At 39.0% G+C, this 14,778-nt stretch overlaps 2 protein-coding genes across 20 annotated transcripts in view; one reads left to right on the forward strand and one right to left on the reverse strand.

The window, feature by feature from the left end:
* The window catches only part of ATP2C1 (ATPase secretory pathway Ca2+ transporting 1), a 164,104-nt gene extending 159,479 nt beyond the window's left edge, over positions 1-4,625 (forward strand). For all 17 annotated transcript variants that reach the window (XM_009446464.3, XM_001146246.6, XM_009446471.4 and 14 more), the window contains one exon: positions 4,065-4,625. In XM_009446464.3, the coding sequence (XP_009444739.1) occupies positions 4,065-4,160 (96 nt within the window). In that variant the 3' untranslated portion in view covers positions 4,161-4,625. The remainder of the gene's footprint in view (positions 1-4,064) is intronic.
* On the reverse strand, positions 1,781-14,773 carry ASTE1 (asteroid homolog 1). 3 transcript variants are annotated; one of them, XM_009446463.4, is made up of 7 exons: positions 14,420-14,773; positions 13,386-13,506; positions 11,917-13,243; positions 6,413-6,623; positions 4,903-4,962; positions 4,057-4,252; positions 1,781-2,293 (listed from the first exon to the last, which is right to left on the reverse strand). In XM_009446463.4, exons 3-5 carry the CDS (start codon positions 13,216-13,218, stop codon positions 4,913-4,915), a joined length of 1,563 nt encoding a protein of 520 aa, XP_009444738.1. In that variant the 5' UTR covers positions 13,219-13,243; positions 13,386-13,506; positions 14,420-14,773; the 3' UTR covers positions 1,781-2,293; positions 4,057-4,252; positions 4,903-4,912. The 3 variants fall into 3 exon arrangements, with proteins under 3 accessions (XP_009444738.1, XP_063663262.1, XP_063663263.1); XM_063807192.1 differs by having other exon boundaries at positions 14,416-14,773; XM_063807193.1 differs by having other exon boundaries at positions 14,101-14,677.
* Positions 14,774-14,778: the final 5 nt, after the last annotated feature.

Here is a 14,778-nt window from a genome sequence, read left to right on the forward strand (position 1 = left end):
AGAAAAACATGGTAGATGTAATTCAGTGGTTTTAAGAAGCAGTGTTGATGATAACCCAGGAAATGGGACAGTTATATTAATATAGTCTCCAGATTAGCTTCAAACTCCAGGAATCAAGGTAGGGAGGATTTGATATAACAACGGTCTTACATGGTTTTTCTTTTCTTTTTTTTTTTTTTTTTTTGAGACAGTCTTGCTCTGTCACCCAGGCTGGAGTACAGTGGCGCCATCTCGGTTCACTGCAGCCTCTGTCTCCCGGGTTCAAGCAATTCTCCCGCCTCAGCCTCCTGAGTAGCTGGGACTACAGGTGCCCTCCATGATGCCCGGCTAATTTTTGTATTTTTAGTAGAGACGGGGTTTCACCATGTCGGCCAGGCTGGTCTTGAACTCCTGACCTCAAATGATCTGCCCGCCTTGGCCTTCCAAAGTGCTGGGATTACAGGTGTGAGCCACTACATCCAGCACCGGTCTCACATGTTTATAGTCCTCATTAGATACCTTATTTTCCAGTAACATTTCTTCTCAAAAATAGATGTACTTGACTACTCTTTTCTTGATTCTTCTGGGAATAACCATCTCTTTGGAGATGGTTGTTAGTAAGGTTATAAAAATAACCTTACTGAGGAACTCCCATGCAATCCTCTGAAAATAATAAAAATTTCCTTATTTCAAGAACTCTTATTTAACAAAGTAATTGTTAGGGTTGAATACTCTAGGGGCAAATGATGTATTGTGCCTTTTGTAAAAGTCAACACTTGGCAGGTGTGTGTTTGACACTGGCTGATGCTGGGCTTATTTCTCTAAGAGTATGGTAATTCTAGTAAAGAAAATTGTTTATCAGATATTAGGAACTGTACATAGGCCTGCTCAAAATGGCAGCTTTAAAGCTACCTTTAGGGCTATTCCTGATGGAATATACCAGTGGGAGAGTACAGAAGGAAGAACACAATTTGTATGAATACAAGTAAAATGAAGGTTGAGTATATTTTCAGATCTTGCCCAATGCATTTATTCTACTTGGTTCTCTTTATTTTCAAGTTCTCATTTGGAACTGGCCGGCACCTTCACAACTCTGGGTATTTCTAATTTTAGCAGCCTCTATTTGGCAGTATTTTCCAGAGCAGTACCTTTTAAACTTTTTCCCTACAGTCCACAGTAAGGAATATATTTTACACAATCACCTAATACATGATTGATATGTATATCTGATATTTTCCATTCTAACTTTTTCATTAAAAAATGCTGGGTATGACTCATTAAATACTTTCACATCTCATTAATGGGTCAAAATCTGTAGTATAAAGAGGGCATAGGGTCTGGTATTGCTGCATATATCTCTTGATATTTTCACTTCTCACTCTTTCCTCCTTCTCCAGGTCTAACAGCTCAGGATGCTGTTTCTTATTTGGCTGAAGCCATTAGTTTCAACTTCTCCTTTAAAACCTGGAGTGCACCTAAAGTGCTCTTCAGTCCTGTCATGGTCTCATTGACTAAGTACTTACTTTTAGTAGAGACAGTTTTCTGTCTGGCATCCTCACTTCTAACTTTCATTGGCCAGACTTCATACTAAAGTACAAAGAGGAAACTGTTTTTAAAACTTTTTGAAATGATAACCAGCTGCTACTTAAAGGCAATAATTGAGTGAGACTTCTACTTTCTGAGAATGTAGCTGGCTGAATTGCTGCAATTTAAAGCATATAGACTATATTACCATTAACTTGCTGAAATGGAACATGAGAAGTATAAACATGGTTTCAAACATATTTAGAAATACAGAAGCTTCTTAAATCAGGTTGTATTTATTAAAAACAAAATACAAAATAACTTGGAATTCAGATTATTGTGATGTTTATCCCGTAACAGGTCAGTCCTAAAGAAAAAGCTAATTGTTTCAAGGGTGGTAACAGAAGAATTTTACGTAAGGATTATATTAAATACATCTAGTTTGATGCAAACTGAGTTTTATTCAATGTTGGAGGCCTCACTATGTTCCTCTAAGTTTTCAACCATTAACAACCCAAACCGGTTGTTTCCCTCATACCAACACTTGGTGTGTGCAGTGGTTCTCCCTCTGTTCTTAGAACAGCTGGTATTCTGTTTCTTCTGCCTTTTTTTTTTTGAATTTGATCTACCTTTTGGTAGGAATATTTCAGCGGGGGCATATGACCTTGTGGCATTGAATAGATGTTCATAAAGTTGCTTAGCCTCAGGACATATGCTCAGGAGACTTTCTACAGAGGTCGATGCTAGCAGTTGCTGGCATAGTCCGTGCACCAGGCTTCCACTGTACAGTCTGTTCAAAGCAAGAAAAAAGTATGTTGTTAAAGAAGTAATTCAGTGCAACAGGATAACTACCATTGACATAGCTTCAACAAATGCATCTAAACAATGAGAGCTCTTATTGCTCTATAATATTATTGAAATTACTTAAGAATAATCTGTTCTTTGAAGGAAGGAACTGAGCTGGTATGACAAAGATTCTTTGCTGGTGATACTTAAAAACTTTTCATCAACAAATTACATGATGCATGCTTAGTGGTTTTGCAGCTAGCCCCAGGCTGAGCAGGTGTCTTTAACAAACACTTTAATTTTAAAGAAAAGGAATTTAAAAGGACCCTGATAAACCAAACAGGCAGTTTGTTAGAATATGAGAAAATTTATTGGCATCATTTGCAAGGTCATTCACTGAGACTAAAAACCTACTTCACAAATAGAAGATGGGATTAATTGGAATCCACAAGTTTATTATGGACAAAGCTGATAAACTGGTACCTTAGCAATCCATGTAGAACCATCATTTAATCAGTGTAACATCTCTGTGTAAAAAGCCTTGGTTATGCTAAGATTCAAGAACAATCCTGCTGTTTAAATCATTATTAAGAGAACTGTTTTGTTTTGCATTTCCTGTTTTGTTTTAAAAGGATTTGTGGTAACTAAAGAGGATCCAGTCAAGAATGGCCTTAAATTATTAAATGAAAGAAATAAAGAATCCAGGGGTCAAAGGCCAATTAGTCTTATTTGTGTTAGCTCAGATGTAAGGCCCAGAGATATATTAACAACACTGTTTACTGCCAGGAGGCTTTTTACCTTGAAACATGTAAAGTCCCACCATATTTTGTATGCGTCCATATATCCTCATTCAAAGTATTGAAGGCACTGGGGCTGCAACAGCAAATAAAATAGACAAGCCCCTCCCCCCACAGAGTTTACATCTGAGTGGAGAGACAAACAAAACACAATCTGTCTCCTTTTTATCTTCATCTCTCCCTCAACTACCTCCTGGATGGTCAAATTACCAAGATGTCCAATCCATTGATCCTATCACTTTTTTCACTGCTCCACACCCTACTGCTGCTGTCACTTCTTTTTATCATACCCAGCTTAAACTCCACAGACAAACATTATAATTACTCTGTGGCACATAGGCTCAACTCCCTTATTGTCCTTCTTGCCTGGTAAAGCAAACATCCTAGGTTAAGTTCACTTGGGCATCTACTCATCATCTCACTTAGAATGAAAGCTCCATTAGAGCTGAGATTCTGTTTTTGTCCCTACACCCTAGCACAGGGTAGGTAGGCATTTAATATCTGAATGAATGAGTAAGCCATATGCCAAGTGGTAAGAAATGCAATTGAAAAAAAAATAGAGTAACAGGACTAGAGTGAATGAGGGTAGACAGTGTGTCTCACTAGGGTGGGTTATCAGAAAAAGGCTCTACAAAGTGACATTTAAAGACCGACAGGAAAGGAGAGAGTTGTATCCTACCAATGATTGCCTCCCCTCTCCCACATATTAATGTATTACTTAAAGGAACTGATTTTTTAAAATTGGATTGAATCATGGAAACATTCTTTGAGAATATGGAAATAATTTAATATTTTTCCCGTTTCCAGCTCTTCAGCTGTAACAGTGACTCAAAATCAATTACATTAAGATTAGTTTTTTTTTTGTTTTGGTTTTTTTTTTTAAGTAACTTTGTTGCTTTAAATATAAGTGAAAATACTGTATTTACTTTTGTGTGCTTCCATCTGAACTAAAGTTTCCCATGGTGCTTACCGAGTTAGGTCTGGCTCTGGGAGAGGAGTGGACAGCAGCTGGTTGAGATACATCCCCATCTGGAGACAGGACTGCCACTGACAGAAGATGTGAGCTGTGTCTAAGTCCAGTCTTGTGCCCAGCCGTGTCTGCGCCTTCACTCTTTGGAACTCTGCATACAACATCTTAGCACCATCTTCCTGCAGCTCTTCCTTACCTAAATAAAGAAACAGCCCAAGGGCAGTATTTCTAAAAGCACTGTAACAGCTTTTCATTTTCTCCACATATACTACAAATTCTATAAAGAAAGAAATTAATTTAAAAAAACTAAGATGTTTTTCTTTTCTGGCTTCATAAATGCCTTGCTGTATAAATTGAAATATTGATACTGAACTGTCTTTTTAATGATGACCTAACTTTATTCAACCCATCGGAATTTACTTTTTCCCTGAAATAAGATCTTTTCCACTGGTCTACTACCTGACCATAAACATGTCTGCATTTGAATTCTCTAAACCCTAAATCTGTGTCTATGAAAAATACAAATGACTATTAAATATTATTCTCTTTACTGTTCTCTTTCACCGAAACTCCCAAGCTGTGGTGCATTTGTGTTAAAGAAACAACCTGTGTGTTCAAAACACATTTTGACCTCTGTGTTTTATAGGAGGAAGCTAAAGTATGACTTGGAGAATTTGGCAAATAATCATTTTCTTTTCATAGTAGAGGATAAGGGGCAAGAAGCAACAATCCTAGGAAATAAGGAATGTTGTGTGTTTTTAGCTGTAAGTTTCTACAGATTTGTTTGGGCAGGGGTGCACAAAATAACATCTGGACCAATTTGAAAATAATAAAAAGGAGGCCCACCTTTTACCAACTAGCGAGGAGCAAGACACTGAGCCTGCCTGGGTACAGGGTCCACATTTCCTAAAAGAAAAGAAACAGACCCTTGACATGCCCCTTCTCTTGGACTCAGGTAAAAACTTAATAGGCTTGTGCTCTGAGAGCTTTCTTATACTGTATTTATTATTCAATCAGAGGAAATACTCTAAACCTGTGTTCATAAAGCAGCAGTGGGACTTAACTGATTTGTTTTGTGTTAAGTTGGCTGTCATATAACAACAGTCCCTCTGACAGCTGTCAAGCTTGAGCCTTAATACTTTAGAAACAGGAATCCATGCTGTTTCATTCTTTTATCTAACTTATTAAAATAGTAAACTAGAGTAGCACGATCTAATAGAACTTTCTGCAGTGCTGTCCAATACAGTAGGCTAGCCTATAGCCATATGTAACTACCTGACACTTGAAGTGTGGCTAGTGTGACTGAAAAGCTGAATTTTTAATTTAAATGGAATTTAACTTTGGCCATGTGTGGCTAGTAGCCACCATATTAGATAGTACTATTCTAGAGTATAATTATTATGCATGTTTATACAGTGTTAGAGCATTCATAATCTTTAAAGAGGATATTCCACTGAAGTATTAAAGTGTCCCAGTGTTTCAGCATTTACTTCACCTGGTATTATATGCAGATGAACTTGCCTCAGTGTATTTAAGAGATATTACTGGCCGGGCGCGGTGGCTCATGCTTGTAATCCCAGCACTTTGGGAGGCTGAGGCGGGTGGATCACAAGGTCAGGAGTTCAAGACCAGCCTGGCCAAGATGGTGAAACCCCGTCTCTACTAAAAATACAAAAATTAGCTGAGCGCGGTGACAGGCACCTGTAATCCCAGCTACGCGGAAGGCTGAGGCAGAAGAATCACTGGAACCCAGGTGGCAGAGGTTGCAGTGAGCCAAGATTGCACCACTGCACTCCAGCCTAGGCAACAGAGTGAGACTCCATCTCAAAAAAAAAAAAAAAAAAAAAGGACAAATTACTATTTCTGCCATCACTACTTACATACTAATTGAAACCTACAGCAGAGAAAAAGGAATAAAAAGATGTATAAGCAAGAATGTAGTGGTTGTAGGTATTTAGATAAGTTTCACTTCTGGGCAAGTTTCTTGTGATGACGTTGCTGCTGTGCTAATAACTGGATAGGTAACATGGAATACAAAATGCAGCTGGCAAAATACACTGTCACAATTCACAAGTTAAAGGAGTAGGTGCCACCAAACAGATGGGAGTTGGCAGTACCCCAACACATCTCACTGCTGTATACTTAAGATTCAAGCCCTCCAGCACTGAGCCTGGCACATGAAGTGTTAAAAAATATTTACCAATGAATGAATGACATTTTGGTGCCTCCACATCTAAGTTCTGATACAATTAATGGGAGTAAATAATCCAAGAATACTTTTTTGTTTGTGTAAACTCGAGTAAACAGTTTGCAAGCAACATGCCACAATATACTCCTGTAATTTCCAGTTACCTACCAGGGCTGTTGATTATGGCAATCAAGGGCCCCACTAGCATTGTGAGCAGTAAGGATTGTAGATGATGTAGCTTTGCTTTGGTCTCGGTGTGCTGCAACCAGTAGCAACTGACAGCAATGGGCAACTTCAGTGAAGTAGGGATTGGCTCCAGAATGGTCTGTTTCACCTTCAGGGTTTCTAACAGAAGCATCTGCCGCCTCCTCAAGGAGAGCTGAAAATACACACCAAGCATCCTGCAAGTTACTTTGGGAAATGTCTGTTATTTCTTTTTTCCACCATAGCATGAAGAGATTTAATGCTACTGAAACTTCTGTCAGCTGTTAAACTTACCTTCTTGTGGGAAAAAAAATCAGCCACACTCACAGCATTTAGAACATTAGTAAGATGCTTTATAAATATGGTTGGTTGAATGGGTGTACTGCCTACTCCTACACCTTTACTTATGTCATTCCATCCTCTTTGTATACGCTGGTGAGCATCTTCAGTGCACGTCACCTGGGAAGCTCGTTAAAAATTCAATCCTTAGGCCCTACTCCATAAATTTTGATTGACTAATCTGAGAGAGAGCCCAGGAATATACATTTTAACTAGCAGCCCAAGTATTCTACTTTGAGAAACAAAGCTGTATACTCAACACCACCTGTATATGCCTGTGCAACAGGCATTTGCCTTCAGCATGATGCCATTACTAATTGCCTCCAGAAGACAAACGTTGCTTATAGGAACCCTATGTGGCATATACTCTATTTGTTTGGGTCCTGTCTCATGTCCCTTCCCTGTTGAATGCTTTATTGTCTTTGCATAAAAGACACACAGGGAGTGTCCCAGGGTGGCTGCTTGTAGATTAGAGGTATATTCAAGGGAGATAGGAATATTTTAAGGACTACTTGCATTGTGCTTGGAGTAACACGCCATACTTTTACTTCATGGTTTAGCGTGTACTTCAAATAAAAGCTCAGAAGTAAAACAGCTATAAGAGCACTGAGGTTCTTGTTGAAATAATTTTACCTTAATGAATTACCAAGACCTTGTAAGAACCAGAAGGGGGACCTTACAGGTCATGCACTCAGGAATATTAAAAGGTCATCTTGTGGGGGACTTTATAATCAAACTTTAAGAAACACAAAAGCTGTATTCCTAGTGTCTGCACACAGCCAGAAAAAGATTTTCTGCTTTCTGGAAAGTTGAGATGGTAATAACATTTCTCAGCATGTAACATCTAGTTAGTAGAAAGAGTGGTTGACAGCTGAGACTAAAGATGTTAACCTGAAACAAAACACATCATAAATGACAAAATAGTTTTATCATTAATGCATGAAAACTTTAAATAGTACGATTATTTCTAAATACTGCTTTTAATAATATTGTGATACAAATTTTAAAATTAGAAATATGCAAAGAACTTTATAGTATAACCAATCACCCCTACTGGAAGTAGTTTTAACTACTTAAATTTTAAGTAAAGTGGAAACTAAACTCTTAAACTGGTTTTTAAAATGCACTAAGTAGAGCTAAGAAAATACACCAACTCTTTCCTGATATATATTTAAATTACTGAATTATAGAGCCAAGTTACAACTTTTCATAAACAAAGCAGTCTGGGCTTTGACTTCAGAGATGTTCCGCCCTGCACTAACCCTGTGGCTTTGGTCGAAAGGTTTCTGACCTTTTCTACAGTCTGTCTGACTTATCTGTAAAATGGTCATTATAATGACTTGTATAAGATGTTTCATCAAACCCACCAGTCCACAGTCCCTTCCAAAAGGGGAAGTACTCAACTCACAGCCCTTAACGTTAGTTAGGTTTTATCCCATGTGACAACTACTTTCCCTCTTCCCCAGGGGGAGCGAAAGCACAAGCCTGCAGAAGCAGCTGCCCCGAGAGGCAGAGATGCCCAGAGAGAGACTGGTCTTGGCTGCCTTACTCCTTAAGAATGATCCACTTTTGTGTCTCCTTATGATTAACCTCCCATTGGTTAACTTGAATGGTGCTCTGTCCATTGCAACTAACATAACCAAAATGAAACCCTATCCCATGTGGTTATTGCGGGAATTAAATGAGAGACTGTATAAAGTTTTTATTAACAACAGCTGGCCAAAGCAGATAATGTATTACAAGATCTAAAAAACAAAATGAATAGGTACTATCACAAGGTTTCTATACTTGTACTTGCATTTGTGTTTGGAATCACATGAGCACCTGGTACATTTATAATTTTCAGGGGCTAATTAGAACCATTAGCACTGAGCTAAATTCAGAATTGATAAGTTTATGCCAAGAGAAAGCTGGGTGATAGCAGAGCGCAGAGAATGAACTAAAATTTCACTCTATTTTGAATCCAGGTAAATGATGAGAACACTTAAGTCATCTCTACTTAGCAAGGAATATAAGCAGCCTGCTATACTCATGGATTCAGTTGGATTTCCATGTGGGGGGAAAAGGTATCCTGATCCCTATTTCACATCATACGCACCCACAAAAAACCAATTCTAGATACATTATAGATCTAAATGTGAACAGCAAAAAAACATTTTCATGACCGTGGAGTAGGCAGTTTCTTAAGCAGTTCACAAAAGTGGTAACCATAAATAATAAAAATTTAAATTACAGTATATTAAGAACTTCTGTTCATCAAAACATACTAAAGAGTGAATAAACAATGGGAGAAACTATTCACAATATGTTATTTGACAAAGGACCCGTATATGATAAAAATGAGCAAAAAACTGTACAGAAACTTCATATAATAGAGTATCACATGGCTAATGAACACATGGAAATGGAAGATTGGAAAGAACCCAAATGCTCATAAGCTGTGTAATGAAAAAAAATGTTCTTAAGTGTATAATGGTAATACACCAAAATAGAAAAATGTTACAGCAATGAGAAATGAATGATCAACTACTCACAGCAATGTGAATGAATCTCATGTGGAATAAAAGCCAGATGAAAGAATTCATTTCTAAAGTAATAATTCAGTTAAAACTATTGTGTTGTTAAACAGGAGAGTGATTATAGAGAGTTGCAGAGCGAGTGACTGGAACCAGACACTAGGAGAAGCTTCTAGGGTGGCGATAATGATTCATCTGGATCTTCTTTGCATGGATGTATAGACCTTGCAAAAATTTATCATGCTGTACGATTATTTGGGCACTTTACTGTGTTTATACTCAAGGAAGCATGAATTGCAAAGGAACAAGATGAAACTTTAGGGGTTATGGATACATTGATTATTTTAATTGTAGGATGACTTCACAGATGTAGACATGTCAAAACTCATCAAAGTACACACTTTATGTGCACTTTACTGTACACTACTTATTTCTCAGTAAAGCCATTACATTTTTTTAAAAAAAAACTCCCCAACAGCACCATTTATGTTTGAGTAGAAATGTAATTTCAGCAAAACATTAATAATGTAGCTAGTTTGAATTTTATTGGTGTGGGTAAAGTTTTAATAAATCCCTTGTTTGAGATTGACTTACGCTCCATTTTCTAGTTTTGTACCCCTGGAAATGTGCTAAAGGTAGATTGTCAGTTGTGTTACCAAGCATTATAAAAATGACTTATAAAATTGCATCTAAGCTTAAACTATATATAAATGAACTATAAACACCTGATGGGGACACCATATCTTGGGGCTTCCCTGAGTGCAGTGTCTTGTAAGTAGGATGTCCCTTGCAGGGACCTAGCTATGTTTATGGAATTATTATAAGAAAGACTGGATCCTATAGGGAACGGGGCTTTTAAGCTACTGAAACCTTTTCTTCTCCTTTATCTAACTGAGGTATAATTCATATGTCATAAAAGTCATCCTTTTAAAGTATACAATTCAGTGGGTTTAGTGTATATATATTTTTAGAGACAGGGTTTTGCTCAACAGGGAGCACAATCATAGCTCACTACAGGCTTGACCTCCTGGGCTCGAGCAATCCTCCAACCTCAGCCTCTTGAGTAGCTGTACCACCATGCCTGGCAAAAATTTTTTTTTTTATTTTTATTTTTAGTAGAGACAGTCTTGTTGTGTTGCCCAGGCTGGTCTTGAACTACTGGCCTCAAGTGATCCTCCCACTTTGGCCTCCCAAAGTGCTGGGCTTACAGGCATGAGCCATCTTGCCTTGGTTTAGTATATTTATAAACTTGTGCAGCCATCACTAATTCCAAAACATTTTCTTCACCCCCAACCAAAGAAACCTTGGGGGTTTAACAGTCACTCGCCAATGCCAAGAAGGCTCTTGGACTCACTGCCCAATGCCAAGAAGGCTCTTGCACTCATTCACTATGACATTTATCTCCTCCTGTCTGAGATGTGACTGAAGAGGAGGCTAAGAGGCTAGTTCCTGGTCAGCTGTATAGCCCAGGGAATGGCACTACTGATATTTTGGGCTAGAGATTCTTTGTTATGGGACACTTTCCTGTGCACTGTAAGACTTACAGGTTGTAAAATTTAGCAGCATCTTTGGCCTCTCCCCACTAGATACCGATAGCAACCACTACCCCTTCTACTCCCTAGGTAGGGACAACAAAAATGTCTCCAGGCATTGCCAAATGTCCTCTGGGGGACAAAATCACCAATGGTGATAAAGCTTTGGTGTAGACTGATAACAGTGCTGGGAGAACTCTGACAGAAAAGGAAGACCTGACTTAAATCCACTGGGAAGCTGTGGTTGCCGTCCTACATCCTTGAGTAGACTGGTGCCACGTGTGGTCTGTGAGTTTTGTGAGACTGAATATTTCATTGGATCTAAGAAGATCCCCTAATGGGCATTGCAATTGTTTTTTTTTAAGTTATCTCTATTTAATGTCTAAATCTAGTTCTTTTATCAGCATAGTTTCATATCTATTTGTAATTTTAAATATATATGTAATATAAAAAGACAACACTGGGATCCATGAGAATTTTTTTCTCCTTGAAAAGGTGGTCTGGGTGTTACTCAGGTTTAAGCAACACTAAGTTAGACTAAGAGTCATGTTTTCTGTATCAAACTAGGCAAATAACCATAATGACACAAAAACCTATTTTAAAAAAGGTATTCATTAATAAAAGTTAAAAAATTAGACCTTAGCATCAGTACTAACCTTATCTGAAATCCGATGTAGTCTGAGATGTTGTGCCTATGATTAGTGTCTATACACTTTTTTTGCAGTTGTGAATTTTTTTCCTTTTTTTTTCAGCCACGTAACCCATTCTATTGATAGCTAGTATTAACCTAGTAGTAATAACAATATAGTAGTAATAACTGTGAAGATAACACAGACTACTGAAGTACAGTGGAAATGGTAGATTTAGAGCTAAAAGAGCTGGGTTTGAGTCCTAGCACTGACACTTTCTGGCTAAGACATTACCTAGTTCACTCAAGTTCTAGATTTCTTAGCTACGACATGAGGGCAAGATAGCACTCAACCTCATCAGTTTGTTATAGTAAGTGAACTAATATAGAAGACAGCACTTTGTATCCTGTAAAGTACTTTACAGAAATTTCATTAGTATTAAAAATACTTACCTCAGTCAATCTGCTTAAGTCAGAATGATCCTTGGCCAGTTCTACTGCATCAATGATTGAGGTTCTGATATTTTTATTAATCCTTTCCACTTCACTGAAAGCTAGAGGCTGAGGAGGCAATGCATTCCAGGATGTCTTGTCCAGATGTGGTGAGGCATTTAAAAGAAGCCCATAGATGATTTGCCTGATGGGCTGAGATATTCTGTGGGCATTTGGTTGCTGCATGTTTTCCACCTGTGTGGGAAGAATGGTCCGTCTTAGGACCAAAGCATCACTGATGAAAGGAGATAGCTGGCCTTTAGCTAAAGCCACTAATACCCATTCTGGTAAACCAAGATTCAAGGCATCTGGACAGACATAAGTACCACACTGGAAGAAGTCCTGTAGCTTCACCTGGGACTGTTGGTATTCTTCCATGGAACAGCAGAGAAGTTCCTTAACATTTTCTCGATCCTTTTTTGGGAGGTATTTCAGAACATTATCTAGTGCTTCGGTAGGGTTGGCAAAATGAGACAACCAATTCAGAAGTCCCAGGATTCGGTGGTGTCTCCTCCCTTTAGAACTGGTAGCTCCAAGAGGAAGACGTGCTTTACTTAAGAATGTCTCCATGATGGGTAGATTAACATGGTCATTTCCACATAGCACCGCAAAGAGAGGTAGTAGAGCTTTATTCATATTGCTGAAGTGATGGCAGAATGCATCAAGGGAAAAGCATTTGGCAGGGATATAGTTTTGTGTGCCCTTAATAGTGTTCATATTTCTCCACTGAAAGCTATTCAATGGGCAAAACCCAGTTTTCAGGTCAAAAATGCAAAAGTCACTATCTGATGATAACACAGGGCAATTCCAATGGTTAGCAAGTGTCATAATGTCCCGATCTGCTTCTGAAAAGCACTGGACAAAACACACCCGCAGCTTGATCAAAACCTGTATGAATACTTCCCGGATGAGTAAGGGACATACATACCCACTCCCACCAACAGAAAGGGAATGGGCCATCTGGATCTTCTCTCTAGCTCTATCCTTTAAAGTTGTAAGCTTTTTATCTGAAATGTCACATCCTCCATCTAATACAACATATGGGCATATATTACAAGCAAACAGTGATTCAAAGAATTTTTGTACAACATCTGCAAAAGAATCATAGTCCCCTCCATACCGGAGATCCAAGTTTGAACTGAAGCAAAGACGGTGGAAAAGAGCATAACCATCAATGACAATTTTTGTGTCCCGCAACTTCAAATCAGTGAAGAACTCATTACTATGATCTTCCACAAAACTCATTAGTCCTCGGATACCCATGATGACAGTCTAAAGAATTAATCGCCTGTTTAAAACAACAGAAAACATTTTCAATTGATGCTAGTTATGGGGCACCAAGTCATTGCTTCCAGCACCATTAAATCAATAGCAAATGTTATGAAGTGCTCTTTAGATAGAACATAGATATCAACATCATAAATTCTTACCTAGATCCTCAAGCAATGTTAGCTGTGCTTTTTCATTCTCCTTTGCTTTCTGATACAAGGCACAAACTCAATGGTTTCATGGGTTGTAATCTTTGGATGGTGACAGAGGCTGCTGCTAATTCTAAAGAAAAATCAGTTGAAGTCCATTACTGACACACCAGTATAGAAGTTCTGTGAACTTTGATTCTTAAGTGGTAATAGTCAACATCTTACAGCACAGAGTATTTGTTTTGTGGGGTCAAAGTAAAAAGTCCTAAGCTAAAAAAAAGATATCATTATTCATCTCATAATCACAAAGCATTTGGGCTTCAGTAAAGTAAGGTGTGTAGGACCTATGATAAGGATCAAGTTTTTCTTTTGTATTGACAATCAGTCACGGAACTTCTTTCAGGCTTTGGATTTGTGGGCCCTTCTTAATTGGCATAGTTTTTGGTATAAGGAAAACTGCTTCATGCCTCTAGGAACCCCTCTATCCAGTTACACCCCTAACCACGAGCTCTTTTCATCATCTTATTTTGCATATCTGGCCCAGCTACGCTTCCTCACCTGGCTAACTTAACTCGCAGGATCAGAATTGATGGTTTTTCTTTTGACACCTCGGGCTTCAATATGGCACAGCACGGTACTGTTACTATTACTTAAAATCGTGACATTTTGTCAGTCATGGATTTTTTTTGCTATAATTTTGATTTTTAGAGATTGCATTAAAACTTACCTTGATTACTGAATTTTATTGGCATCCATTTACATTTTACACTTATCTCACCCTAGTTCCAGCCCTGTCAGTATCTCAGAACCTTATCCTGTATAGTACTTATTTCTTTGCAAGATAGTTTTGTAAAGCGTCCATAAGCAGAGACTGTGTCAAGGCGTCCTACGCAAATTACAGGACCTTGCACAGACAGTTGCATAGAGCTGCATAGGGGAAAGGCGGGCAAAAGGTCTGACCTAAGTCTTCAAACACAGGCCTTCATACACCGTGCCACCTCGGCCCTCACAACCCGCCGCCCGGACCTGCAGCAGAGCCCACCTACTCTGTCCTCCCAGAGGAGTAGCTCCTCCATCAGAAGCCCGCTAGAGCCCAGCGAGGACTGGCTCCTGCACGTGAGAGTCCAATCTCAAGAGCGGGAACCGGAAGTCTCCCGGTGTGACGTCTCTGGGAAGTACAGTTCCGTGATGCCGGTGGCGCCAGACTGAGCCAAGGAGCAGGTGTTCTCGGGCCCGGAGGCGCTAAGTAGCTAAAGAGGGCTGGGACGTACGTTCCGAAATGGCTGCTGTCAGGCTAGGAAAGCTTGGCCCGCCGGTCCTCCTCTGCTTTCTCCGCCTACTTGGGTCGGCGAACACTTCCGCCTTGGTGCCGCCTCGCCCCGACTTCCCAGTATGCCCCGCGCCG

The sequence above is a fragment of the Pan troglodytes genome, chromosome 2 (assembly GCF_028858775.2).
Source record: "Pan troglodytes isolate AG18354 chromosome 2, NHGRI_mPanTro3-v2.0_pri, whole genome shotgun sequence".
In the NCBI taxonomy this organism is placed as follows: Eukaryota; Metazoa; Chordata; class Mammalia; order Primates; family Hominidae; genus Pan; species Pan troglodytes.